The sequence below is a fragment of the Capronia epimyces genome, assembly GCF_000585565.1.
Source record: "Capronia epimyces CBS 606.96 chromosome Unknown aczIQ-supercont1.8, whole genome shotgun sequence".
In the NCBI taxonomy this organism is placed as follows: Eukaryota; Fungi; Ascomycota; class Eurotiomycetes; order Chaetothyriales; family Herpotrichiellaceae; genus Capronia; species Capronia epimyces.
In genome coordinates this window covers 313,367-341,315 of record NW_006912911.1, presented here as the reverse complement: position 1 = coordinate 341,315, position 27,949 = coordinate 313,367, and the positions used below count along the sequence as shown (strand labels likewise).

The following is a 27,949-nucleotide window of genomic DNA, read 5'->3' as shown; positions in this document are numbered from 1 at the left end:
TCAGGTTCAGGTTCAGGTTCAGGTTCAGGTTCAGGTTCAGGTTCAGGTTCAGGTTCAGGCTCAGGTTCAGGCTCAGGCTCCTACGACTCCGAGCAGGACTCTTCGCCTACCGCGCCCGCCCCTACTGAATCCGCCGCATGGCCCACCGCCTCGCCCACCGCCCCGTCCACCGGCTCCTGCGCGCCCCCCTCTGTCGGCGGGACCATCAAGCTGACCGCCGCGACCACCATTCCTGCCGGCTCGTTTGTGACCTTTATCTCGGGCCTCAGCGTCGTCAGCGTCCAGGCCACCATTTCCGGCGCCGACGTTTCGGTCGTCATCCCGTCCATCGCCACCGGCCAGACCTACGTCTTGATCACCAGCGCCGATGTCGAGGGCACGCTCGATGACACCAAGGTCTTGTTTGGACCTGCGATTGTTGAAGGTGAGTTGAGCCCGTACCTCGCACACTGACAAGGAAGTATCAATATGCTAACCTAAAATGACAGTCTTCCCCGCCGCGCCGGCCATTGACTTCTCGGAGATCTAAAGAGCAAGAGCTGAAAGAAATGTCAGTGTGGAAGTGGATATGATGATTATCTTTCCAGCGTCTCTGGCTTTTTGACGTGTTCTTGCTGGTCGTTGGTTGTTTACTTCTGTGACGGTTTCTGTATTTACTGCCGGCTGGCGCGGGGGGACCGGTGTTGTAATTCGGTGGTACAGTCTATGTCTCTTCAATAACGAACCATCAACTTACATTGTGGCACCCAAATTCTTCTATGGTCGATGGCTTAGCCGCGAGCAGATACCCATTTATGCAAACTTAGAGCGGTAGTAGAGATAGCTACTTAACATATAGCAAGTTTTAAGATGGGTCGTGGCAGATGTTGGATCCACCGAGTGTTGCTCGAGTTTGATGGCGGCATCTTCGCCGGTACTCACTTTGCGACCTGGAAAAGTCGTGGTCGTGGGCGGTGATCGTTCCACAGGCGTCTTTCCTTACCGGTGCGGACCGAAGAAGGATCTTCTTCGTGTGGGTAGCCTAAAGTGAAATTACATACTTCCCCGCGACGATCCCTAAGAGCCCGAGAAGGGTACAAATACAGTCTTGTTCCCCCGCCACCCAGGTGTCAAGTACTGTACCAGTATAACTTGACTCAAAAGAACGTTGCTTGCTATATGGATGATCAAAAGTCGACTTATCGAAGAAGATACCCCTGGCTGGCGACTTCGAACGTGACGTCGCTTCCCCCGATGGAGTAACCACGAGCTAGTCCTAAAGAGGTTAGACCGTTACCTTATTTGGTCCTCCCTCTCCGGCCTCACGAGACGGCTAGAAAACTTGTCTCCCTCTCGACATGCTGATGCGGGACGCGCACCTGCCGCCCGTCGCCTCTCTATCCATGGAGGGGCGAGAATGCGGCCAGTTATTCTATGCCCATGTGCTGCATCTGGCGGATGCCCTCGTGTAAAATACCCTGCCTGCCTATGTGACTTTCCTGGGATCGTTTCAAATATCCTTTCGTCTGGCGCCTACAAGTTGCAGCATAAGACCCATCAATCCTCTTGCACACTCTCATCCAAACTATGAGAGGCCGCCGACGAAGGCAAGATGCTTCGTCTAACACAAGTCGCCCGCAACAAGGTCTTTTCCTCGGCACCTCCCTGGTTCTGTCAGCAATGACTGATAAGTCGCAATAAGTGCAGTCCCGTCAAGGATCCAGAAAGACAGTCCTCAAAGACCGCCGCGTCGAAGTACACGTCTGAACAGCATTCCTTCCATCGAAAACATCGATCCTAGTGCTGTTGAGCAACCACGCGCTGAGGAGAGACGATCGCTCCGCCCTAGGGTAAGGACGTCCTCTCCGAGCACGCAGTCAAGCCCTCTTCCCCAAGAATAGCTTGCGCACCACAGTCGAGAGGCAAGAAAAGAGCAAGGGGAGATAGCGACTCAGAAGATGGGAAACGACGTCGAACGTCCAATACCACGGAGGAGACTTCGCGACGAAACGAAGATAGCAACCCGATCGATTATTGGCGCAAATCGGGATATTTTTGGCCACAAGGAGACTGGTCGAAGGAATTCATGGACAAGAACCTTGCAGTGGGTCATTTACTGGCTTGGGAGGAGTCGGCTAGCTCCTTGCGTCGCAAGAGTTCAGACAGCGAGTTGGCCGAGCAGAGCTCAACCACTCCGAGCGACCAGAAATCCCGAGAGGCCAAGAGTGCCCCATACCGAGATGCACGCTACGAGACTCTGATTGCAACCAAGGGCAGTTTCATGGGGAAATACCATCTCGGCATCAGTGACGCCAGCAAGATTACGTGTCAAAATCTCCTCGAGACGCAGCAGTCAGTTCCTGGAGACACAATGTTTCACGACGATCTATTCGAAGAGACTTGTGAAGCTATTCGAAATAGGAATGAGGCGCGAGTGATTCGGGACATCTCGCTATTAGTCGTCCCCTCTACGGAGAGTCTGGCGATTCGTGGCGACAAGCATCTCCGCTGTCTGATTGAAAGCGTCAACGAGGGATGGAACAACAGCATCCCGCTGACCGGGACTCGGCCACAGCCTGACTATGCAGTCGGCTTCCGTCGAGAGGCGTTCACTGAAGAGCAACTCGCGAAGCTGCAGCCTTTCGTGGGCGACCTTTATGATCAGTCCTTCTTCATGGCGACTTACTACCTCTACTTCCCATTTCTGACTTGCGAGGTCAAGTGCGGTGCCGCGGCGCTCGACGTGGCAGATCGCCAGAACGCTCACAGCATGACGCTCGCCGTCCGCGCGGTTGTAGAGCTGTTTCGACTGGTCCAACGCGAGAAAGAGCTGGACCGCGAGATCCTTGCCTTTTCGATCTCTCACGATCACCAATCCGTTAGGATCTATGGCCACTACCCTGTCATTGAGGCGACGAAGACAACTTTCTACCGACATCCGATCCGTAATTTCAGCTTTACCGAGAGGGAAGGTAAGGACAAGTGGACAGCGTACAGCTTCACGAAGAATATCTATCGCACCTGGATGCCGACTCACTTCAAGAGGCTCTGCTCCGTCATTGATGCATTGCCTCCTAATCTAAACTTCGAGCTATCACAGCAGTCAGAACTACATTTTTCTGAGCAGACCGGGCTTTCTCAAGATCTTGCAAATCAGGATCTGTCGGCGTTGTCAGCACAGGGAGATGATAGCCAGTTGCAGCCGCTAGAGCAATCGGATACCCCCGATACTTCGTTCACGAAAGATTCGACACGGGGAGGGACAAAGAAAACTAAGAGGGGCCGTCGTTGAATTGATATACTTTGAATTGGGTCAAGAATAGTATACGCAACGATTCGGTCTTTCCGCCCACCCTGTTCCAGCAGGTCAGTGCCCTCTATTCGTGCGACAATTGTCAAAGAGGCACTAGGTATCTGTCGCAGCTCATTTGACCGCTTCTGTGACCTCTTTCTACCCTTTCTTGACACGGCTCTTCGTGCCATCGTAGCGTGGGCACCACCGCGATCGTCCCTTTACATAGCTCCCTAGTCCTATTTGGAACTAGTGACTCTTCTTAACTCTTATAACCAATAATTAGAACTAACTAGTTAAAGTGAGATGAGACCAGGCACGCAGAGAAATGTTCTGACATTGGATTGCTTACTCAGAAGATGCACGTGACCCAGTCCCATACGAATTATTTAGGGACAAGATAAAATTGGCTTGAGTCTCGCCATCCATCTTCAAGTGAACGACGTCTCGTCACCTTACGATCTGTTCGCGTCGTCCGCCTGTCTCCGAGTCATAGTCCCTCCAGAGACCCTCCTTGCAAGTCCCGGTCGCAGATTCCAGGCAATACGGCCATGCTGAGGCATGGCGCAGTCCGTCATGGCCTCCAACGCTGTGCGACCGCACCTGTCTCACGGCCCTTCCTCCCCTCGTTATCCACAAGAGGATATGCTTCGATAACAGACGTGGAGGCTTATCCAAATCCGGGAGAGAGCATTCACGGGTTCACGTTAAAGCAGATCAAGCATGTCCCAGAATTGCATCTGACAGCTTTGAGGTTGGAGCACAACAAGACCGGGGCGGAATACTTGCATGTGGCACGAGATGACAAGAACAATGTGTTTTCTATCAATTTCAAGACCAATCCGACGGATAGGACGGGCTTGCCTCATATTCTGGAGCATGTTACACTATGTGGAAGCGAAAAGTACCCTGTTCGAGATCCATTCTTCAAGATGATGCCGAGATCATTAGCCAATTTCATGAACGCATTTACCTCTTCTGATTACACCTCTTATCCATTCGCGACCACGAATCTGCAAGACTTTCGCAACCTCGCCTCGGTGTATCTCGATGCGACGCTTCATCCCCTGCTGAAACGGTCCGATTTTTTGCAAGAGGGATGGCGCCTAGGGCCTGAAGACCCCCGAGAGGCTCCAACTGAACATAACGTCAAGTTCAAAGGTGTCGTATACAATGAGATGAAGGGTCAGATGTCGGACGCGAGCTATTTGTTCTATATCAGATTCCGAGAACATCTCATTCCTTCTTTACATAACTCCGGTGGAGATCCAGAGGCAATGACTGAGCTGACACATGAGCAACTGGTCAAGTTTTCGCGCGAACACTACCATCCGAGTAACGCGAAGATCTTCTCTTACGGTAGTCTAAGCCTCGCCGAACACCTTCAGCACGTGGACGAGGCAATCTCGAAATTTGACAGGGGTGTTCCTGATGTCGATATCAAATTGCCGATTGATTTGTCCACTGGCCCTCTGGCCTTTGAAGTGACAGGCCCGGTCGACACAATGCAACCCTCAGATCGACAATTCAAGTCGTCGATCACATGGATGGGATGCCCCTCATCAGATGTTGTGGAAACTTTCTGCGTCAGTATTATGCTATCTTTACTGATGAACGGCTATGGCTCGCCGCTGTATCAAGGACTGATTGAATCTGGATTGGGGTCCAATTTCAGTCCCAATTCGGGGTACGACAGCTCAGGTCGGATTGGAACTTTGTCGATCGGCTTGGATGGCATGAGGTCAGAAGATGTGCCTGAGCTGAAACAAAAAATCCAAACAATCTTAAAAGAGAAGGCTTATGAGGCCTTCCTCCCCCAGAAGATCGACGGATATATGCACCAACTAGAGCTCACACTGAAACACAAAACGGCGAACTTCGGTATGAGCTTACTAGAGAAGACACTCGCCGGGTGGCTTAACGGAGTCGACCCCATGGACGGGCTTGCCTGGAATGACATAATTGATGCCTTCAAGCAACGTTTGAAAGAAGAAAAGTACCTCGAGAGGCTGGTTTACAAGTATTTCATCAACGACAAGTGCATGCAGTTCACTATGACGCCTTCAGATTCGTACGGACAATTGCTGGAAGAACAAGAAGAACAACGGAGAAAGAGCAAGCTAGAAACTCTCGAGAAGAACGCCAGTTCTCCCGAAGCGGCTCTTGCTGAACTTGGTCGGCAAGAAGTCGAACTACTAGAAGAGCAAGAGACTGCTCAATTCCAGAATCTGGACACACTTCCAACCCTTCGTGTCGATGACATTGTGCGGGAGAAAGAAAGGAAACCCCGATATCATTCGAAGATCGGTGACGTGGATTGCTTGTGGCGGGAGACTTCGACCAACGGAATCACCTATTTCCAGGCGAAGCACCTACTCCGAGACCTCCCAGAAGATCTGAGGCTTTTATTGCCACTATTTACGGATTCTCTTATGCGTCTAGGCACTAACACAAAGTCGGTTGGGGATCTCGAAGCGGAGATTCTCTTGAAGACTGGCGGCATCTCTATCTCGCCATTTGCAGCGCCTGAACCGTGGAGCTTGGACAAGTACAACGAAGGCCTTCTCATTGACGGCTATGCCCTTGACAGAAATGTGCCTGCAATGTTCGAGCTCATCCGATCGCTCTTGTTGGAGATCGACTTTTCGAGTCCCAAAGCTGCCGCAGCTATTCAGGAGCTCCTTGAATCCAAAACATCGGGTGCATTGGACTCTGTCGCAGAGAGCGGTCACCATTTTGCCATCACCAGTGCATCCGCTGCTCTGACCCGTCGAGGTCAGGTACAGGATCAGCTCTCCGGTCTTTCGCAAATAGAATCTACGGCCAGAATATTGGATTCTGCCCGCCGCAATCCCCAGAGTCTCCAGGATGTCATTCGCAAGCTGCAGACAATCCAGTCGATAGCAATCAGCAACTCTTCCAGTTTGTTGCTTCGCGTGGTATGCGAACCTGATTCGGTCCGATCCAACCAAAACTTGATCGAAGGGTTTCTTCGAAGCCTGCCACGTGAACAGTTGGGTGTTGCAAGCTCCACTGCTTCCGACACTGTCCCCGGGTCCTTTCTCTCCCGCCGAGCATTTTTCGACTTGCCATTCCAGGTGTCTTATACTGGAACATGTCTACAGACAGCACCGTTCTCGTCACCGGACAAAGCGCCACTCAGGGTTCTGGGACAGCTGCTCGTCCACAACTTTTTGCATCCCGAAGTCAGGGAAAAGGGCGGCGCGTACGGCGCGTCGGCTAGTGCAAGCCCCATCAGCAGTCTCTTCACCATGTCCTCGTACCGTGATCCCAACCCCCGGAACTCTCTGAATGTCTTTCAACGCGCCGGCGCGTATGCTCGCGATAAAGACTGGGATCGCAGAGAACTCGAGGAGAGCAAACTGAGTATCTTCCAGGGTATTGATGCCCCCAGCAGCGTGAACACGGAAGCGAGCAAAGAGTTCATGTACGGCATCACGGAAGAAATGGACCAGGAAATGCGCGAGCGTTTGTTGGATGTCACCAAGGAGCAAGTCCAACAGGTCGCTCAGAAATACCTGGTGGAGCTTCCTGCCGAGCTGAAATCTGTGTGTATACTAGGAGAAAAAAAGGACTGGGTCGGACAAGATCCAGAGCCGTGGCAGTTGAAACACTTGAAGATGTCTGCATGAGTCATGTCGGATCTTCAGTCGGTGAGTGCCATCTGGATAAGATGTATATTAATTCCCCTCTTCAGAAGATACCCAAATCAGCCTGTCTGATCAACATCCCCTTTCTCTTCCTCTTTCTCCTGATTTCTCCTTCTTGTCTTCTTGCTGTCAGCGCGACTCGAACAGACACAACCGTCTACGACCACACTCTCATGGTCGGAGATCACAAGTCAAATGCCACGAGCATTTACCGCGCGAGATCGAAGACCCAGTCCCAAGCTTTCCTGGCAGATTCGGTTTCGGCCGACGTTTGCTTGGAGAGCGGCGGATGGTTCATGACATACCTATTTCAGAACTGTCGTTCTTTAAGATAAAGGAATGGCAGACTAGAGGTGTGCGTACAGGACATTTTGTGCTCCAAGTTTTTCTTCTTCTTTTTCTTCGCAACACCTTACCTTGACCACACGTCTGGTCCAACCCAGCCTATGCTATACATTCACCATACTACTACAGTCTTGCCTCCTGCTACATTCGTCTCTCGTCTCTCGTCTCTGGCCGGCGACCCGTCCCCCACTACTAGTATTGTAGAACTCATCTGAATTCCTGACAACCTCCTCCCTCCCAGCTCTTTGGGATCAAAATATCCAAGCCCAGGGTCACGGGTCACCTTACCTGGCATTCATAAGGTACTGTATACATAGTACGGGTATGTGTTCTACTGGCTGTTCTTCACAAGCATGTTTCTTAGGTTGTCATTTATCATGGCGTTTGGGGCGAAGGCTGCCTCGGCCGGCAAAAGTGGTCATTTTCGCAAAGGAGAGAGAGAGAGGCTAGGCCGGCCATTACAGTATATCTTAGATACATGGCTTTGTCTCACCTCACTGACCGAACATGATACATGGTACGACCCCCAACCCAACGCAGCTATGTACCGTCAGATCCGGCTTCAGAATAAGTATGTATGACGGACGTCCTTCTCCACCTGTACAGCAAAACTCCAAAACACCCATGGCTTCCAGTCGAAGAAATTTCCCGCTAGAAACAGCACAACAAGCCCAAACCCCCCCATTACAGTTGTACACGATCATGTATCTTTGAGTGTTGGTTGCAGAGTGAAGATTGTCATTAGGGTCATTCGGTCTTAAGCGATGTTGCCGGCCATTCCCTATTCAGTCACGTATCAGCATGAGCCAGCCGATCCAACATGCTGCGCATCACATCCCAGAAGGTCGACTCACCAGAAAAATCGCCTGCACGGCAAGTTGCAAACTCCACAACCCAACCTTCTTGAACCGTCTCAATCTCGCCTGTTCGTCCGTGACGTCTCTTGCAAATGCGTCGTAGACCTCGGCCGACAGATCATCCATCAATCCAGAGTCGAAAAGAGTCCAGCTGCCGTCAAAATCTGACAGACGCTTGACTACTCGGCAGTTGATTGGAATGAATGTCCGGCGCGAATTGATGTATGCAACAATAGGTCGGATAAGCGCGTTATTGATGTAGGAAAGATCGCGGGTGAAAAGGGGAACGACGGCACGTACGTCGTTTAGGTGAATGCGGAGATCCATGACCATATACTGCTTATCTTCATAATTTTCACCTGCAGATCTGGCAAAAGCGACCGGTGTCGATATGTCGATACCAGATAAATTGGTTTCAGGAGCATCTTCTCGGGGTTGCTCCAGGTGCTTTCTCGAGGTGAGTGCTGCTTCCATCCGTTCATAGAAATCAGTCATCACCTTGATGACTGACTCGTCACTGTCATTGGGAATCATCATATCGGCAACGATGTCGACATTCCCCTCGTGGATCCAAGACAAGGGTCCGACTGCCCCCCGATTCAAGTGGTCGATGTTCAACCCGTCGATGCGTATTCGAGATTGTTTCTTCCATGGCTCGTTGTCAGCGTTGTCCGAATCATTGAGATGCGCCCCGGTGTAAGAATGGGTTTGACGAGGATGGATGGTGAACAAAGAGCGATCAAACTCCCCTGTCATATTGTTTGCACAGAGGAAGTCGTAGAAAAGCCACTGCTTCCGTAGTCGAGGGAACTCCGCGTTATAGATGCTGACGGGAAAGGGCCTAAACCCCTCAGGTTGAAGAACCGTAACGAGAAGATCTTCGATTTTGAATGATTCAATTTCGAAGTCTCCCGGCGTATGTTCATGTCGATAGGATTTTGGGTCGACCTCTTCACCGGTCCAAAAAACATGAGTGCGGTCCACAACACCTCGGACGTGCTTGACCTCCACATTTTGAAGAAGCCCCTTGGAATTCCACCACTTGCTAAAGGATAGACTGACATTGATTTCTCCAATGGTGATGTCAAACTGTGTATAGTTCTGCTCCTCAGCTGGTACCGGATCTTCCGTGGAAGAGGCTTGTGCGGCCGCTTCGGGTGATCCTTTGGTCACTCTAGAACGGTTTTGCCCTGGTCTTCTGGAGACAAACACATTCTTGAAGGTGATGACTCCATCCCGCCACTTTGGAACGATGGCGGATTCAAACACGACCTGCAGCCCGGAAGATTTGGTCAGATAGTGTCCGATCCATCCAGCCAAGGTTTCTTGAGCAAGCACGGTGTTGATCGCCAGGATCGCAAGAGAGACAAAGGTCGTGGTCCCAATGACGATCCAAATAACGTGGCCCAATGCAATCCACGAAATAAAGCCCACGATTTCATCCACATTGAATGGCCGGGTGCTTTTGATGGTCACCCATTTGAAGCGAACCTTTAAGCGGGACCAGAAGCCCGTTGCCGCGGCCAGGAGTTCTTCTTTCGACGGGCGATGGAATTGTGGCATGTGTATTCGGTCATAGAAGTGCTCCTGTTGTGACTGCTGTTGTTCCGAAGAATGCTTTAACGTGGACTCTTGTTTAGCATTGCTATCTCTTGCATCCTGGATCTTGTTGCCCTTTCGTCCTGCCTCAGTTTCTCTTGCCTGCCTGGTTGTGACATGGAAGCCTCTTGAGCGACACCGAAAAAATGCATGTATCGGTATTTTCCCAGCCGTGTTTGTGTTTGACAGTAGGCCGGAAAACGTGGGCTGCGCTGCACGCACATGGCTTGAAGCCTGGCGACTCAGTGCCGAAGTAGACAGGACAGCCTGTGACGGTACATTTGCCGCCTTGGGGACGGGGCCCTGGCAGGCTCGGCGAGCCACGATGCGACTAGCATGGCTTCCCGATCCGTACTCAGAGAGCAGCAAGCTGGGTAGAACTGATATCCGTCTTGGGGTATGATATGTAAAGCTTTGGTCGGAAGATGCGGGAAGCCTCTGTATCACACGAGTGGTCCGCGGAGCGAGGGTCACGAATTTCGAGACATCGCGTATGCCTCGGACGAAGACGTCCGTCATGATGGACGACTCATTCTGTTCACTCGGGCCGTGGAGGAGTGCTGTGCATGGCGACGGTCTTGCAAATTGGGGGGGCGCAGTTTGATGGAAAGCAAGGTTGGAAGAGTGAGTGCTTTACGCATGTGCAGGGAAGATGATGCAAGTCCAGGCCTGTCACAGCACACAGGAACTTTTTGGCTCGACCCACAACTTGATTCAGTGCGGAGAAAAAGATTTCTTTGCCGGGCGAAACATCAGCCAGACATCAGTCAAGACATCAGCCAGACAAACGCTCTCCTACTCTGCGGGCCACTCTCTCACAAGGACAAACACAGTACGAGTAGGTATCCTCGTCGAAATGCCTGCTCCCACAGCGCTCCAGCGCACTTCCGAAGCCCCCTCAGAGGCCGAACCCGACGTCCTCCCTCTTCCTCCCAGCACGAGCGAGAGCGACGAGAATCTGGACGTCGACATTATTACCGCACCCCAGCCCTCTGAATCCGATGTGCCTGCCCAGGTCACTGGAGACACGGCCATGCAAATAGATGAAGAGGGAAGACCCCGATTTGCACCAGCATCCTCGCACCCAGAGTCCCCGACCGCTCTCCGAATACAGTCGCGCAAAGTGCCGATACCTCCACATCGTATGTCGCCGTTAAAGACGAACTGGCCCAAAATCTACCCTCCTCTTGTCGAGCACCTCAAGTTACAAGTACGAATGAACATCAAATCCAAAGCGGTCGAACTGCGCACATCAAAGTTCACCACGGACGCCGGGGCGTTGCAGAAGGGCGAAGACTTTGTCAAGGCTTTTACTCTTGGCTTCGATGTTGACGATGCGATTGCCCTGTTACGACTAGACGACCTTTACATTGAGACCTTCGAAGTCAAAGACGTAAAGACTTTGCAGGGTGACCATCTTGGCCGTGCGATCGGTCGAATAGCGGGCAAGGACGGCAAGACCAAATTCGCGATTGAGAACACCACCAAGACCAGAGTGGTGTTGGCGGACAGTAAGATTCATATTCTGGGAGGATTTCAAAATATCCGAATTGCACGAGAGGCCGTGGTCAGTTTGATTTTGGGTGCGCCGCCTGGCAAGGTCTACGGCAATTTGAGGACTGTCGCCAGCCGGATGAAGGAGAGATTTTGAATGGTGTTCAATGCATGGGCCAGTTATGATTTGCCACGATTGATGCAGAACTCAACGGTTTCTGGCGCCCTGGAGTCGGGGCGGTTTCGGGATTTGCGCGGTGGGCATAAGATGTTAGTTGTTAGTCACAGTTCAAATGCATCGGATACGAGAGAATTGTAAGGAAGACTTGAAGTTTTGTGCCACACGGGCCCCAAACCTTGGTTGATTCCATTCGCCGAACTATGCATACAAATACAACGGCCCCCAGAGTCCCGCGGTCTTCACAATCCGGCTCTAATCTCTTTTCAGGGGTGTGTAAATTTCCTCGATGCCGTCCTTCGTGATGATCAACATCTGCAACCCATCGCCCACCTCAATGTGTCTTTCCGTCGCACTGGTGAAGGCATCTTTGACGAGTCCAATGACATCTTCCTTGGGCAGACTCTCGATTGCTCTGGGCTGCAGCTCATGCCCAGTCCCCGAGGCTGGAATGTACTGGTTCTTGTAGTTGACTTGATTGTCCAAGAAAGGCATGATCAAACTGGCCGCCGCTCCAGCTGCGCGACATTGTTCCCGCTCGTAACTGCCCACAGGATCATAGCTGTACAACGCTCCCTTTCCGTCATCATCCAAGCCGCCAAGGATGGCGTGGACATAGTAGGGAAAGAACCGCTTCTGGTAGAGGATCGTTGATAATCGTTGTGCGCATGCCTTGACGCTCATCGGCTTTCCGTGTTGGTATTTGTACATCTTGACAATGGCATCCAGCCGTTCCTTCAGGGCGTTGCCATCTGCTGCGAACCCGACGACTGAAAGGACAATGCGGGAAGATGAGTCGCCATCATCGCCAATACGGAAGAGCTTGGGGGCATATCGGGTGTTGATATTGTAGCCAGATGTCGACCGTGTGTCGCCAGCGAGGATGGCAAAGTCGGCGCCGGTTACCCCCAACGTCGAGCCACCGTTGTCTGTGTAGCTATGGTGTGTTAGATTCTGGTGGATAGTGGGCAAGGCCTGGCAAGACTTACGGGTTAAAGGCGTGTTGTCTCGGTCCCGAGCTCTCAGAAGGCGCGGAGGCGTTTGAGAATGAATAGCCTGGTTGATCTGAGGGAAGCCCGCCGGCATTCATGATGGAGGCCATAGTGCGAAATAGAGAGAAATCGTGGAAGAGAGGAACAGAATGGCAGATACAGCTTGAATCATGCGCCTTGTACCAAGTCCATGAAGCCGCACTCACGTATGCAGTGTCCGCCTGGGAGACTTGCACTGCGGATCATTCTGCCACAAACGCACGTGCGGCTCTACAACTGACTGTGCTGGAGATAGATTTAGAGAATAGAATTTCCAAGTCCAAGCAATTCCCTCAAAGCTATTCTATTTTCCTCGTCGCCTTTGATTAATATGAGCGCCCTTGTTGGTTACGAGAGCAGCGACGAGGAGGATGAGTCAGTCGAGGCTGAAGTCCACCCGATAGTTGAAGCTGTTGGGACGACTGCTGATGCGCAGGTTAGTCAGTCCGCCAGTGTGACTACGCAAGCGTCAAAGCAAGGAACAACCAGAAGCCATCAAATTGCCGATGGGCCCATTGTAGGTCCTACAATGCCCGACCAAGGGGCCAACGAGCTTGACGGAGAATCAACGTCGGAGATTCAGCAAACTATGTCTGAGCGCGATGCAGTTCGCTTCCTCACCCAGGCATCTCATCCTATGACATCCATGCCATCTTCGCCCCCAGGATCGCCTGACCCGGCTACCAATGCGAGGCTCAAGCGGTTTCTCGATCTGAAGGCGAAAGGCGTGCATTTCAACGACGACCTCGCCAGTAAATCCACGTTTCGCAATCCTAGTTTTCTGGCCACAATGATGGCCCGGGTAGGGCTAGACAGGCAGGATCAATACCGAACATCGTTACCTCACGAAATCTGGGATCCCCTGTGTTTTCCTCATTCCGCTTATAAGGAAGACCTCCTGCGAAGTCAGCAAACTATACGAGAGCGAGATTCTGCTACGAAGAAGAGCCTCTCAGTTTCGGGGAAAAGAACGATCGAGTTCACGTCCGGAGGAAATTCCGGGGAGAACAGCAAGGATTCGACACCAGGGTTGTCAAATAGTAAACGGAAACGACCTTGACAACACAACCCCCTGCAGCGACCGTTGTTTTCACCGGGGGAGACCACCGATCTAGAAGGATGGCTGTGGCAAGACACCCGACTTACCCACGGGAAGTGAGCTTCCAACAGCACAGTGGTCAACATTGTGGGCCATATTCAGTACCGGGGATGGGTGATCGTAAACGCAAGGCTATGGTGCCTCGACTTGTCAAGTGTGAAGCTGGAACACAAGCAACAAGATTGTACGATATTGGAGGGGCCGATGGGGACTTGCGACCACAGCCTGAAATATGGTGGATGTCCCAGATAAGGCTTCGGGTCCAGCATATCCTGTGGCTACTAGGTGGCTACAACTATGGGGGGTCGGGGATGAAAGGTGCATGAAGCAGTGATGGCCGCCCCACTGAAATCTACTGTTCACGGTAACAAACACCTTCTAGACAATGACATGGGCACATGGACGTTTTTACCTACTTGACGTGGACTTTTGAGAAGGAAATAAACCAGATTTCAAAGATAGATTTCAGCATTGGTGATTGGGCTGTATGCGAGACCAATCCCACGGAAGGACTGACAATGGTCGGGATCCTGCAGCTGAAACGAGGCGAACCAGCAGTCTGAGTGTTCGCATACTGCAAGGGGTGAAAGAAGACGAGATGAATTTCGAGGGCACCACAGGAGGGGCAAGGACACCACGACGTGTCATGAATCATGATTATTCACCGCAAGTCTGCTTTCTTCGCTTCGCTGTCGGACATAGAGGGTCCAGAATCTGATCGCCGTTTATCCCGACTAATAATACTATGGCCTCCTAAGCATCCTGTCGCGCTGGTGCTGACAGCCCCCGCGGCATGCGTTCGCCGTTCGGGGTGGCTCGAGCTCGACCTTCAGTTGCTTCAGTTGAAACAGGGGGGCGGAGCGGGGACGGATCAGCCTGTTTCAGGTTTCCCCCAACTGTCTGGCTGGACTCTGGAGAATACGGGTTCTCGCTGTCAGGCACGCCAGGTCGGAGATGATTGGTATTGAGGAAGCACTGGGTCGGATAGGAGCGTGAGGGTAGTGTGGTCGTTCACAGCGGAAGAGGTTCGGACCAGGCTCCTTGAGGGCAAAGGCGAGATGTTTCTTCTTATCTTGGATGCAACGGAGACAAAGTTTCCAAGGGGGCAGGCTAAGCAAAATAGCGGAAGGACGGTTGATTGCGTCTATCTGAAGGAGGGATGACTGGGTGGGTGTGGACGAAGAGGTGTCAGACTCCGGGCCTGATCCACCTCCACGCATTCTTGCCTGTCGCTGTCTGTCTGTCTCTCTGTCCACTGTCCACTGTCGCCATGTCGCTACGATGCCTGCCTAAGGCCCGCCCAATGACAGCCTAAGGAGCCGTCGTCACCCCCATCTCCTCCCTCTCCCGGGCGCTTACGGCCACCATCTGAAGCTTACCCTCTTTCCCGCCGAACGCTCGAGGGAGGCGTTCCTTTCTTCAGGCAACTTTGACACAGTAGTCGTCAGACGGTGTGTGGGATTCCTGCGCTTCCTCTGCACCCTCACGCCGCGTCGTGCAGCTGGCCTGTCAGCGGTCAACAGGTGTGCAACCTGTCTGTCAATGGCTTGAGCCAGCATCTGTTCTCATGCAGCAGCCATAATGCTCCAGCCGACCACCAGCGACAGAACCACCCCGGCCCCCCAGACTCGTTCGAACCAAGCAGCTACTGCTGTTTCGTCCTCCTCGCTGGCCGATGCTCATTCGCACCTTGCCTCTCGCAAACCAGGCCACCCTTTGCTGAGCAATAATTTAATTCCTCGGGACTACTTGAGCTCTCCGTCCAGCTCCAAGTCGAATTCACATCAGAGTGGCAAGGCTGCGCAGAACTATGATTTGCATGGGTTAAGGTCGGCATCTGATGTTTCTGAGAAAGGTCCTGCCGCACACGTACAGCAGGGCGAGGCTGGCCTGACGGGGAAGCACGACGTAAGAAGCACCATACGCCGTGAGGACCTCGCGCCCAACATAGAGGAGTCGCAATCTGGACAATCGAGTCGTAATACTGAAGAGCAAGCAGCCAACCTTCTCTCCGAGTCTCCCAAGTCTTACGCGTCGTCTTGGACGAGCGTGCTTCCTCCCACTAGCATGCCGCGGACCTCTTCCATCGATTCCGCCATTTCGAGCATTTCCAATGCTTCCCACCCACAGAAGCAGGCCGGGGAGGTGAAGGATCCAAGTCGAGAAGAAGTACAGCGTCTCATTGCCACAGTCGGCAGTGCGGAGAACCTGGTTCAACACCTGCTCAGAGACAAAAGCCATGCTGCGGCCCAGAATGCGCAGCTCTGGAAACTTGTCGATAAGCAGAGGGCTCTGTTGCTTGGTTTAAACAAGGATCTTGAGCGCTTGACAAAGGAGAGAGATCGGTACCGGAGAAAGGCCAAAGATTTGCAGGCCCTCCCGTCGTCTGGGCCTATAGATCCTGAGCGCATCGAAGATGGTCACTCGCTCCAACCTGACGGAGATACCTCACTCGTATCTCAGGAAAATGAACCTGCGGACGGGTCAGGCCTGGGATCGAGCGTCGAGCAACAGACGTTGGGCAATTTGTCAGATACTCAATCGAGGAGCTCCCCTGTTGACCCTACGATGATACCATCACCACTACATCTAGAAACAGCACCTCGATTAGAGAACATTTCGACACACCTAGCGCAGCCCACTTTCTCAGTGACCCAGGCGACTCCGTTGGCAGAGAAACCTCCCAAATCTTTTCAGGCCTCGAGAAAGGCACCACCCAGACCTCTCGACCTACGCCAGACAAAGGACGGCAAATCCAACAGTCAAGTCATTGTCCCAGATGAAATGGTGATCAGCGACGCCGATGACGATGAGGAAGATCGACAACCTAGCCTGCGAGGTAGACGGAAGACACGAGAAGAAGATGAGGTTGACCGGGAATTACTCGTCCTGAAGGAACGAGAGGCGAGAAGTCGTTCGAAAAAGGACAAGAAGTATAAGCATGAACCAACAGACGCCGATCTTCAACACAAGTCTCCTGGACCTCAATCAAGTTTGCCTCCAACGCAAACGTACAAATCGCAGGATCATTTATCCCCCTCTTCGACGTTGTCTCAGGGATCTTCGGCTCAGTTGTCACTCCCATTGCGCAGCCCTGGTCTTCCCATGAGTCCGCGTCCCCTCGCCAACAACCTTGCTAGCAACCTCGCCGGGGCTTCACTCCCAATGTCCCCTCGTGTTCCCGGCGGAAACTTTCCTCTCTCACCACGAGCACCAAAACAACCTTTACCTATGCCGACCACACCTGGCCAACAAGCACCTGCTCCAGATACGCAACAGGCAGTCGAACCTTTACCTCTTCCCAAGATGAACACCAACAGCACCGGCATCGATTCAGATCGGGGTCAGATTCGCGACTCTCCCCTCAGTCCAAGTGACATCCCACCAGTTGATCGGAGACTTGTCAGTCCCACATGGCCTGACCTTCTCCTTCCCCCAAATGCTCTGCCTTCGATCCAAGTAAAAGTGGCATCTTCTCGATTACGACCTTCCAGGAACAGCATACTCGCACTGAAGCCACAGGAGGACACTTCGGTTTTTAGTCTATCGATCTTTGAGCGTGCCACTGCATCTGAACTCTGGCGAGTTCAGAAGGTCCCTGCTTCACTGCCAAGTCTTGAACAACAGCTGTGGAGTCGATGTGCCGATCTACCCAGATTGCCAGATCGGAAGCTGTTCTCGGGTCATTCTCCAGCTGTGGTAGATGCACGAAGAATTTCAATCGAATCCTATTTCGAGGACCTGTTGGATACCCCCATGGATGAACAAGCTGCTGCCACGATATGTCGATTCTTATCAACCGATGTTATAGAACCTCGACCTCGCAACCCCGTTCAGAATGGTGAATTCGATCATGACAAAACGGTTCCAGCAATGCAAGAGAGTGGTGTCCCGACCAAATCCGGATACTTGACGAAGAAAGGCAAGAACTTCGGAGGCTGGAAGTCAAGGTACTTCGTTCTGAGCAGCCCGGAATTGAGGTACTTTGAAGCTCCTGGCGGTGCGCATCTCGGGACCATTAAGTTGTTGAATGCCCGCATTGGCCGGCAAAGCCAGACTGATCATACGGAGGTCGACGCGGAAAATCAGTATCGCCACGCTTTCCTCATTCTAGAGCCGAAACGGAAGGATCAGAATAGCCATGTCCGTCACGTCCTGTGCGCTGAGAGCGATGCTGAACGAGACGAATGGGTGGAGACATTGTTGCACTACATTGACGAGAGACTTGAAGATCCCAAGTTGCAATACCCTGTAGGGATTCATTCTCCACTGACAAAGGAGGCCAAGATTCTTCAACGACCTGGAGGCGATGACGGAGAGTCGAAATTGGCTGGAAGTCCGTCATTCAACGAAGCTAACAGCGACACGCCTTCACCGTCCAATGCCTCTGCCAGCACGTTTGAAGGTGCTCAAGAGCCTGGATCGACCACCAAACCATTCACTATCTCAGGCCCAATGAATGGAGCGGTCATTTCGGATGTCGGGCTTTGGGGCAACAAGGCAGCAGGACATGGCGGCAGCAAGGAGCGGGAGCAGAAGAAACGCAACATTTTTCACTTCAGGAAGGCTTCTCATGAGCATCTCGGCCAAGGTGGTCAGGCAGTTCAACCCAAGCGACCAGAGGCTGCCACGCGCCGAGGCGGCCATGTGCGACCAGTGTTCGGGATGCAGCTTCAAGAAGCAGTTGAATACTATTCACCGATTGGCGTGGATGTGTTTCTTCCTGCTGTCGTCTATCGCAGCATTGAATTCCTGCGGGCGAAGAAGGCTTCCAATGAGGAAGGATTATTCCGGCTCAGCGGATCGAATATTGTGGTCCGACAGCTCAAAGATCGGTTCAATACTGAAGGCGACGTGGACTTGTTGACAGATGAAGAAGATTATGATGTCCACGCTGTCGCATCGCTTTTCAAGACCTACCTCCGAGAATTACCGTCCACCCTTCTAACCAGAGAGCTGCACTTGGAATTCCTCAAGGTGCTCGAGCTAAATGACAAGGCGCAAAAGATCGCGACCTTCAACACGCTGGTGCATCAATTGCCGGCCGTGAATTACTCGCTCCTGCGAACCTTATCGCAGTACCTGCTTGAGGTAGTACAGAACGCTGACCGGAACAAAATGAGCGTCAAGAACGTGGGGATCGTGTTCTCGCCGACTCTCAATATTCCAGCACCTGTGTTTGCCACGTTCCTCACCGACTTTGGGGCGATCTTTGACGACCCTAGCGATCAGGAGTCCATTCGCTCGGCCGAAAATGAACGCGAAGGAGCCTTGACGCCCGAAGACATCCGTTCGCCACGTCGTCAAATGTTCTCCGACCTCCCAACACCGCTCTACAATCAGACCAGTTTCTCACAGAACTCAGCAACACTGCCGGCAACGTCGGGGAGTGGCGGGCCACTCGAGCAACATCTGTTAGATGCCACCACCGACATCGGATTTGCACCCGTCCAACAATCGTACGAGACCAGAAGCTACGTTTCGATACCACAGGAGATGCCGACTCAGCCTCGCTACCCACCACCACAACCTGTACAAGGGGACAACAAGTACGGAGGGGTCAACAATATGTTGGCGCCAGATAATGCCGCCAGTTTGAAGGCAAGGCGGCGGGAGAGCTCCATGTTGTTCATGTGAAGGAGGGCAGTTGAGTGAGAAGACGGAATTGGCGTTTGAGCCAATAGTTTGTGTTTTGGCGGAGTCTCTTTCCCTTCCAAATACCCCCATTTGCAGGCGGCTCGAAGTTTTGTTCACCTTGGGTTTTTCACACTGTAATTTGAGCGATCTAGCGTTTTTATCCGCACATCCCCACAAGCTGCAACGGCGGGTCCTATTATTATGTCAACCATTGATGAGAGCTGTGTTTTACGCGGGAACTGGGAGTCTGGATGACAGATTCAAGGAAAATAGCAGCCATGGTACCAAGTTTTGGGGGGCACGGATCAGGACATTGCGAAAGATGGGAAGAGGTTTATGGTTATTACCTCCAACTTAGGTAGAAGTCAGCCATCTCGAAGGACCAGTGTTCTCCTCTGTTCTCCTCCAGTGTTCTCCTCCATCACAGGTTGTACCAGGCCCATGCCCGGTGCTCGCGTGACCCTGCAGGGCTTCAAGAATGGTAGACACTAGGCCGGCCCTGGGCCCCCTTTTCCCATGTCCCATTGTCCCCCTCATCCCCTTTTCTCATCTCGGGAAAATTCAAACAGAGAAGCCACCTCCACAGCTCGCCGAATGCTGGGTCCTGATTGGCCAGCCTCACCGCACCCTGGACACATGCAGTGGGACGTGGCTCTGTTATTAGCAACACTGGTCCGGCCCTAATTCTGGGGGCAGCCAACACCAGCAAGGAGCACGAAGGCTAATCTACTTTTGTCCCCGTTCGCAGAGCCTTGGTCTTGGTCCTTTCGAGGTCACCGGGCCGCGTCGAATTGAGTGACTTGACCGGCCGTCGGGCTCGAGTCTCAATCTGCACGGTTGTCGAACCTGCAAATTGAAGCGACGCGGACCGGTGCTAGGAGCCAGGAGGACGGAGTGGTGCAGGGGAGGGCATCACCTGCATGCTGCATGCTGCAACCGCGCATGGCGGAGTTGAACTGCCAGTGCCAGGGGCAGGCACAACCTTCAAGTTCCCCAGCCCCAAGTCATCGGACGTCCGTCTGATCGATGGCTGACAGCCGTGATTGACCTGAGGATCCACTGCCCTACCTACCACCACCACTACTACCTACTACCAGTACGTAGTATGCGCGGGAACACCCTTGCGCTTTGCTATTTGACTCAACAGGACTAATTAGCAGCAATATTGACGTTGTGCGCTGTGCGACTTCAATCCATCCAAGCGGTGCATCGTCTCTTACTGCATGTTTTGTCCCCATCGCCCTAGTCAACACTCAACACTCCGCGATTCTTGGACAACGAACGTCGAACGGTATTTCTAGCTTGGGGACCCCGTTTCCACCGCCCGAAATCTCCTTCGTCTTTTTTCCTCTCCAGTGTCACCTCCCTGGCGAGCCCGAGTCCGCTTCGACATCGCGCCTAGCATCTCCTTCATGGCTTCCAACGAAGACCCCAAGGGCACCAGCCCGCCGAATGAGGCTTCAACCGAGTCCCCCGCCAATCCAACTGTGACGGAGGCTGCTCAGGAAGAGAAGGCGGCTACTGCCACGCCTGATGTGCCCAGCAAAGAAGCCTCCAAAGTCGCCTCCACCTCACTGCCTCCCTCCATCTCTAGCGAGGAGGAGAAGCCGCGCCCTAGCGTGGCAACGGTCGACCTCGATCGGATCGGCGAGACCCAAGGCTACGTCCTCGACGAGGCCAAACTTAGGGAGCAATATGGCCTCGCTCCAAACGTGCCCCTGAAGAAGTCCAAGAAGGGCGTGGTCTTGATCCCCCAGCCCACTGATGACCCCGACGATCCGTTGAACTGGCCGGCCTGGAAGAAGGGACTCATCCTGGTCGTCCTGGCTGTCAACGCTTGCACCTCCGATTACTCGGCGGCCACGGGCGCCAGTGCGCTGATTCCCCAGGCTCAAGAATGGCACATCTCCCCTGACAAGGTCAATCATGCGACGGCCGGGTAAGTTGGCCCACGAGCTTCTCTGGTATTGCATTGCCCTGAGGCTGACCTTGTGATAGCAACACTTTCATGCTGGGCATCGGTGGTCTCGCAACCGTCTGGCTCAGTGCCTACTTTGGTCGTCTCCCCGTGCTCTTTTGGTTTGGTTGCCTCTCAGCTGGAACGGCCGCTTGGTCGGCCGCCGCCCAAAGCTTCTCATCCTACATGGCGTCTCGAATCTTGAACGGCCTGTTTTGTGTCGCCGCCGCCGGTGGTGGCTTGATGTGGATCAAGGATGTCTTCTTCTGGCATGCCCACGCGCAAAAGATCAACATGTGGTCGACCGCCATCATCCTGTCACCTTTCCTGGGCCCACAGTTCATGGCAGCCATTATTAGCGTCGACTCCTGGAGGACCGGAATGTGGCTCAATTTCGGTATCATCGCCCTCGGCCTCTTCCTCACCGCAACACTGGGTGACGAGCCTTTCTATCCTCGTCATCTCATGCCCGACCGGAGACCCAAGCGGAAATCGCGGATTCTTCGACTCGTCGGCGTGGAGCAGTACAAGACCAAGTACACCACCAACTCGTTTATGGAGGCAGGTAGCCGCTTGGGGTTTACTGTCGCCAAATTGCCGGTTTTCTTGATCTGTCTCTTCTACTTCTTTGACTGTAAGATCCGGTCCCCGTGTTGTGTTCGAGCTCTTACTAACTTACGCCAGTCCCCTGGACCATTGGAAACAATACCACCATTTCCGTCTTCATCATCCCGGCCTACAACTTCAGCTACCGCAACCTGGCAGCCATTTATACCGCACCCGTCGTCGGAGCCGTCCTCGGGTTGATCATTGGCCACTTCATGTTCGATTTCATCGGCAAGCTCTGGGCAAGGAGCCATAACGGACGCATTGATCCCGAGAACAGGTTGATCCTCGTCTGGCTGGTGCTACCGCTTAAACTGGTCGGTTACAACCTCATCGGTGCGACACTGCATCATGCTCCGGCATGGTCGTGGTGGGTGCTGGCGATCGGCTGGTGCATGCACAACTTTGCCACCATCGTGACCACTACAGCTGTCAGCGCATACCTGCTTGATTCATACCCGGAAGCCAGTGGTGAATGTGCGGCATGGCTCAACTTCTCCCGAACTCTTGGAGGCTTTATCGTGGGATACATCCAGATCAATTGGGCCACCAAAGCTGGGACTCAGACCGAATATGGGATTCAGAGCGGCATCATGGCGGCAGCTTTTTTGGTGATCGTGTTCTTACAGTTCTTTGGCGCCAAATTGAGACATGCACAAGGCCCACTGAAGTTCAGGACGTACTAGCCGCGGGTTTGGATGTTCTATGAGACCCTTTAGCGACATATTGATAGGTGGATATGTAGCTGGATTGTACTTTGTAGCGGTAGTATGAGTTGGGTACCTACCTACCAGGCAGTAATGAACAAGATCTGGATTTCACAGAGCTTCACCGTCCTCTTTGTACTCTGTATGCCGAGACCGACTGAAGAAGACTGCTTACCTCATTGTCGTCCCGTGAAGAAGTATGACTCCTGTATATGTCCTCAGTAGTACTCCTTACTCCGTCTGCGAGAGTGTAGGGAGTACATATGTAGTGGTGAGTGGTGAGTGGTGACAGGTGAGAGGTGATTGACAGCGGTTTTGGCAGTGCGCGAATTGTGTCGGCGACGTCATCCGGTATCCGGCGCTAGGATGGAAGTGGAATGGCCGCCGCCCTTAGGCCCATGCTCGCACGCTGCGGTGATTGGCGATGTCGGCGGAGCTTCTTCACGCTGTGCAAGTGGCAGAACAAAAGCTCCTCCTGCAAAGCCAGGACCGTCCCAGTTTGGATTCTTGCTCTGCACCTTGCACCACCACACCAGTTTGCCCGGGGATCGGTTCAGGAGCTTTCTGATCTTTGCAGCAATGTCTCTGGCACGGTCGACTCGCAGCGCTCAGGTAAGGAAGAGCAGACTGCCCCTCTCCGTCGAAGTTGTCGAGGAACTCACCAGCTCTTTTTCCAGTCGCTATTTCGCGCAGCTCAGCGGGCAAGCAGAACCCAAACCACGTCGGCCCTTCTCGCCAGAAGTGAGCATACAAGCCAGTCCAGAAAGACCTCGCGGAAAACTGACGGACCTTCCTAGCTTATGCCACGACCGTCGAATCGGATATTTTCAAGCCGACAAAATATGGAGGAAAATACACGGTGACCTTGATCCCAGGTAGGCTGGACCCTAGAAAGGCATCTGTCGATTTGCAAGGAAAAGTGCTCACACCCGATTGCAACAGGTGATGGTATTGGTGCCGAGGTCGCCGAAGCCGTCAAGACCATCTTCAAGGCCGACAATGTCCCAATTGAGTGGGAACAAGTCGATGTCTCGGGCGTCGATACTGGCGACAAGCACTCGGAAGAGCTCTTCAGAGAGTCCATCGCTTCTCTGAGGCGGAACAAGCTGGGCTTGAAGGGTATTTTGCACACGCCCATCGAACGATCAGGTCACCAGTCCTTCAACGTCGCCCTCCGACAGGAGCTCGACATTTATGCCTCTGTCGTTCTGATCAAGAACATCCCCGGCCTCGTCACACGGCACCAGAATGTCGACCTTTGCATCGTACGTGAGAACACCGAGGGCGAGTACTCTGGTCTAGAACACCAGTCTGTGTCTGGCGTGGTGGAATCGTTGAAAATCATCACCCGGGCCAAGTCGGAACGCATCGCCAAATTTGCCTTCTCTTTCGCGCTCGCAAATAACCGGAAGAAGGTGACGTGCATCCACAAAGCCAACATCATGAAGCTGGCCGACGGTCTGTTCAGAAATACGGTCAAGAGTGTCGGAGAGGACTATCCCACCCTCGAGGTGAATGACATGATTGTCGACAATGCCTCCATGCAGGCTGTCTCCCGACCCCAGCAATTTGACGTGATGGTCATGCCCAACCTTTACGGCGGCATCCTGACCAACATTGCCGCTGCTCTGGTCGGTGGACCTGGTGTCGTTCCCGGCTGCAACATGGGCCGAGAGGTTGCTGTCTTCGAGCCTGGATGCCGACACGTTGGTCTCGATATCAAGGGCAAAGATCAAGCCAACCCCACCGCGCTTCTCCTTTCCGGCACCATGCTGCTCAGGCACCTGGGTCTGGACGACCACGCCAACCGCATCTCCAAGGCGGTGTATGATGTGATCGCTGACGGGTCAGTTGCATCACCTGTTCTCTTCTCAATGATCCCCAACCACTGACAATTTCACAGCAAGGTACGCACCCGCGACATGGGCGGCAACAACACCACGCATGAATATACTAGGACGATCTTGGACAAGATGGAGCAGGGCCTGTAAGTCCCAGTCTGGCCGAGTTGTCGATGAACGTGGATGGCGAGGGGATGGTCTTTGCGCTTTCGAGGAGCGGTCACTGTACTCGATTTGTCCCAGTTTGATAGGCCTGCATTGATGTTAGAAATGATATCTGTACAAAGTATCTGCCACTGAGTGACGCGGTCCGCAGTCGCGGTTGGGCTTCATCGGGCGGCGAGAGACTTCTAAGCCATCCGGGTCGAGCGAATAATGATAGGGTAATCCTTAGCCTTATTAGGCCCAGGTGCGGAAGCCGGCAGGGTTAGCATCGCCTATACGACTAGTCCGCAGACGACAGGCGGAAGAGACCAAGTGGCAGCTCAACGACAATTGCATGTGAAGGTTCCCAAACTTTTCCCAACCGAACCTGTGTTCATGATGGATCTCTTGTCTACGATCTCACCCTTCTCATTCTCTTCCTCTTTCGACCCGCCATGAGGGAATCCCTATGACCCCGCGCGTTCATTATCTCTCATATCCGAGGCACTCGCTCCGGCGTACCCTCCCATGACTTCTTCGCCATCCGTGCAGCACGACAACGGCCGAACCAACTCCCAGGAGATTCACCATCAGTCCAGTCTGACGCTGTCTCGCACCCCACAGCCGTATCATCGACGAGGAGACAGCCTGGCGAGAAGCCGGACAGGCCCTAGCAACCATGAGTCCGAAGCCACGAATGGATACGCGGTGCCAGTCACCAGCCGCTCGGAGTCGAGCGAGAGCGGGACAGAGGCCGACGATGAGAAGGGTCCCCTCTTGAAGGGTCTACCGGCCCCTCCATTACGCCTCAGGAAAGGCCTCCGTGGAAATTCGCCCGCAGGACTTACGCCGGCGGCCAGTCCTCTGTCGACACCTCCCGCTTTTGCCGATGCACACGAGTTTCGGTTCTTCCAGCCACGTCACAGAGGAGCGAAGAAGGCTCCGGAGGGAGAAAGACAAGTCAATGACTTCGAAGCATACAAAAGTCGGAAGCGGCGGGAGATTGTTCGGCGATGTACAGAGACTTCCCTTCTGTGTGGAATCGGAGCCATTGTTTGGTCCAGCAGAGGGGGTACAGCTGGTCTCGTCGACTGGTTGAATGAACTTACCACTTTCCTCCTGATACCGCCTTTCATCTATACACTTTACCCGATCCGCCTCACCTTGCGAGCTCGAGCTCGAGCTACGGACAAGACCCTTGGGCACTCCGTTCGCCAGGGGTTTCATATACCCTCTCGCTTCGATCCTGGGCCTCTGCTGTACCCGGTTGTCCTGCCAGTCTTGATAGCGCTCTCGCTGTTCCCGCGGAGCACTGCATTCCTCCCGGCAGCACTTGTTTGCGGCCTTTCGTCCATTCCTCCTTTGATCACAGCAACCCCAAAAGTTCCTTCCATTGGAGAGTACTTACACTGGGCTCTCTCGCTACTACCACTACACCCCTCGAAATTACGACTTTTCCCGACCGGTCGCTTGACGCCACTCTCTTTGAAACTCGAGCAGAACCACCATCTGGTGCGAGAAGACTTGGCCTTGCTGTTCCCCCTTCACCAGGCGCTCATGACGGTCTTGGGTTACCTTACAACTTCGAGTCTAGACGTTTCAGAACTACAACTTCTCTCCACCGCGTTAACTAATCTCTTCCTCTTTGCCCAGACTCCTCAAGCCGAGATCCTGAAGGGCATGATTTGGCTTGGAGGACTGTGTATCTTCATTTCCTGCAAGAACATCCTGATATGGGAGGTTACCCTGGCAAGAATCCCTACTTGGAAACTGCTCCACAAGCGGCGCCAAGGGGGCCTAGTTTCGCAGATTGACCGGGCAGTCTGTCAGTTCCTCACCCGTCGAAGAAGTCAACGTACCCGGCGGCTCGTTTCCGATAGCGACGACAGCGACGAGGGCTCGTCGAACACATTCTGGAGGGTTCGGCCGCGTCAGAAAACTTCAATGAATGAAAGATATTCCATCTTAGCCGCTGCTCCCGAACCTGATTCCGCGACCCCATCGCTAAATGGAAAGGGCCCTTCGCCGGGCACATCTATCTCTCTCCAGCTACGTCGACGCAATACCTTTGCAGCTTTTGAACGTGGCGGCGGCAAAGGACAGCCACGCAGCGCAAGAAAGCCCAAATCAAACCCGAGCGGTCCATCGGCCGCTTTCTTGTCATTCAGCGTGGAACAAGCTCACATTCGTAAGTATGCGTATGCCGGGGCAGCATACCTTTTGGTCATCGCCACGATACTGGGCCCAGTTCGAATGTACATCAGCCAACGAGCATTGTCTGGCCACGAACCATTTGGGTGGGCTCTCGGCTATCTCTTTGGGCAAGTGCCCATGTTTCGATTCTGGGTCATCAGCAACAACCTCGACTGGTGGATCTGTCTACCGCCTCGTGAGACGAGCGATCTGACTAGTGTTCGATTCGGCATCGTCGAGAATGCACGCCAACACGTCCTTGGTCCTGCTAATACACGGCTGTTAGTTTGCGCTTATTGCGGAGTGGTGTTGCTCACTGGCATCGCCGCAGTCCTCCACCTCACTTCAGTTGTCGAGGTCGACACAAGGCGGAAGGTCTTTCATGGCATGATGGTTGCTATGCTTCTGCCAACCATTTTTGTGGACCCCTGTTTTATTGCACTGGCCCTCAGCCTGGTGCTGGCTGGTTTTCTCCTGCTCGACTTGTTTAGGGCTTCACAACTACCGCCCATTTCAAAACCCTTGACCACATTTCTCGCGCCTTACGTGGATGGTAGAGACCACCGTGGGCCGGTTATTGTGTCGCACATCTTCCTTTTGATTGGGTGTGCGATCCCACTCTGGTTATCCCTTGCCGCCGCCCCTCGCATTGGTCATGACCCCTGGATTGGCTGGGATACCTCTGTACGAGACTTGAGTATGGTGAGCGGCGTTATTTGTGTCGGGATGGGGGACGCCGCTGCGAGCTTGATCGGGCGGCGTTATGGAAAGACAAAATGGTGTTGGGCAGGCGGAAAGAGTTTAGAAGGCAGCCTTGCGTTTGCGATCGCGGTCACGGCTGGTCTATATGTCTCATGGCTCTGGCTTAGACTAGGTGGGTGGGCACCATGGCAGGACGAGACTCTTGATCGGACGCTAGCAAAGTGTTTGATGGCAGGAGTGGGAGCTAGTTTGCTGGAGAGCACCTTGACTGCAGCGAACGACAATGTAGTCGTGCCGATTGGACTGTGGTTGATAGTCCGAGGGCTGGACATCTAGTTCTACTCAGTAGTAGGGACCATATTATGACGAAAGGCTCTCAGGCTCTCAGATGCGTGTCCATTGTGGTTGCAGTAAGTGTGTGGCCGGCTTAGCCGATTGACGATCGAATTTGAATGGGAATTAGACGCTTGCTTGACCATTGCGCTATAACGAACGCATCTGGTGTCTGTTTCCGGATGTTTTTCCCCATAGATATGCAGAGTACGGAGTGCAGACGCCTTTTGGTGGACGATCATCTGACTCCGTCTGACTCCGTGGGGGAAGGGACCGAGCACCCC

The 27,949-nt window shown here is 53.3% G+C and overlaps 11 protein-coding genes across 11 annotated transcripts in view; 9 read left to right on the top strand and 2 right to left on the bottom strand.

Moving 5' to 3' along the window:
• A1O3_08531 (uncharacterized protein) overlaps positions 1–529 on the top strand; it is a gene marked incomplete at both ends in the record, with an annotated part of 1,994 nt that extends 1,465 nt beyond the window's left edge. The window contains 2 exons of the mRNA XM_007738628.1: positions 77–424; positions 489–529. Coding sequence (XP_007736818.1) covers positions 77–424; positions 489–529 — 389 coding nt within the window. The remainder of the gene's footprint in view (positions 1–76; positions 425–488) is intronic.
• Positions 530–2,065: 1,536 nt separating this feature from the next.
• A1O3_08530 (uncharacterized protein) lies at positions 2,066–3,271 on the top strand (the record flags this gene model as incomplete). Its single annotated transcript, XM_007738627.1, has 1 exon — positions 2,066–3,271. The coding sequence occupies one exon, from the start codon at positions 2,066–2,068 to the stop codon at positions 3,269–3,271; it is 1,206 nt and encodes a 401-aa protein (XP_007736817.1).
• A 551-nt stretch (positions 3,272–3,822) lies between these two features.
• A1O3_08529 (uncharacterized protein) lies at positions 3,823–6,924 on the top strand (the record flags this gene model as incomplete). Its single annotated transcript, XM_007738626.1, has 1 exon — positions 3,823–6,924. The coding sequence occupies one exon, from the start codon at positions 3,823–3,825 to the stop codon at positions 6,922–6,924; it is 3,102 nt and encodes a 1,033-aa protein (XP_007736816.1).
• Positions 6,925–8,117: 1,193 nt separating this feature from the next.
• Positions 8,118–10,262, bottom strand: A1O3_08528 (uncharacterized protein; the record flags this gene model as incomplete). Its single annotated transcript, XM_007738625.1, has 1 exon — positions 8,118–10,262. The coding sequence occupies one exon, from the start codon at positions 10,260–10,262 to the stop codon at positions 8,118–8,120; it is 2,145 nt and encodes a 714-aa protein (XP_007736815.1).
• Positions 10,263–10,599: 337 nt separating this feature from the next.
• On the top strand, positions 10,600–11,394 carry A1O3_08527 (pre-rRNA-processing protein PNO1; the record flags this gene model as incomplete). Its single annotated transcript, XM_007738624.1, has 1 exon — positions 10,600–11,394. The coding sequence occupies one exon, from the start codon at positions 10,600–10,602 to the stop codon at positions 11,392–11,394; it is 795 nt and encodes a 264-aa protein (XP_007736814.1).
• A 276-nt stretch (positions 11,395–11,670) lies between these two features.
• A1O3_08526 (20S proteasome subunit beta 6) lies at positions 11,671–12,517 on the bottom strand (the record flags this gene model as incomplete). The annotated part of the gene is made up of 2 exons (XM_007738623.1): positions 11,671–12,352; positions 12,405–12,517. 2 exons carry the CDS (start codon positions 12,515–12,517, stop codon positions 11,671–11,673), a joined length of 795 nt encoding a protein of 264 aa, XP_007736813.1.
• Positions 12,518–12,777: 260 nt separating this feature from the next.
• On the top strand, positions 12,778–13,506 carry A1O3_08525 (uncharacterized protein; the record flags this gene model as incomplete). The annotated part of the gene is made up of 1 exon (XM_007738622.1): positions 12,778–13,506. The coding sequence occupies one exon, from the start codon at positions 12,778–12,780 to the stop codon at positions 13,504–13,506; it is 729 nt and encodes a 242-aa protein (XP_007736812.1).
• Positions 13,507–15,126: 1,620 nt separating this feature from the next.
• A1O3_08524 (uncharacterized protein) lies at positions 15,127–19,182 on the top strand (the record flags this gene model as incomplete). The annotated part of the gene is made up of 1 exon (XM_007738621.1): positions 15,127–19,182. The coding sequence occupies one exon, from the start codon at positions 15,127–15,129 to the stop codon at positions 19,180–19,182; it is 4,056 nt and encodes a 1,351-aa protein (XP_007736811.1).
• Positions 19,183–20,594: 1,412 nt separating this feature from the next.
• A1O3_08523 (uncharacterized protein) lies at positions 20,595–22,431 on the top strand (the record flags this gene model as incomplete). Its single annotated transcript, XM_007738620.1, has 3 exons — positions 20,595–21,121; positions 21,181–21,773; positions 21,824–22,431. 3 exons carry the CDS (start codon positions 20,595–20,597, stop codon positions 22,429–22,431), a joined length of 1,728 nt encoding a protein of 575 aa, XP_007736810.1.
• Positions 22,432–23,031: 600 nt separating this feature from the next.
• A1O3_08522 (isocitrate dehydrogenase [NAD] subunit 1, mitochondrial) lies at positions 23,032–24,443 on the top strand (the record flags this gene model as incomplete). The annotated part of the gene is made up of 5 exons (XM_007738619.1): positions 23,032–23,064; positions 23,130–23,193; positions 23,250–23,327; positions 23,395–24,302; positions 24,360–24,443. 5 exons carry the CDS (start codon positions 23,032–23,034, stop codon positions 24,441–24,443), a joined length of 1,167 nt encoding a protein of 388 aa, XP_007736809.1.
• A 522-nt stretch (positions 24,444–24,965) lies between these two features.
• On the top strand, positions 24,966–27,668 carry A1O3_08521 (uncharacterized protein; the record flags this gene model as incomplete). The annotated part of the gene is made up of 1 exon (XM_007738618.1): positions 24,966–27,668. One exon carries the CDS (start codon positions 24,966–24,968, stop codon positions 27,666–27,668), a length of 2,703 nt encoding a protein of 900 aa, XP_007736808.1.
• Between the last annotated feature and the right edge of the window lie 281 nt (positions 27,669–27,949).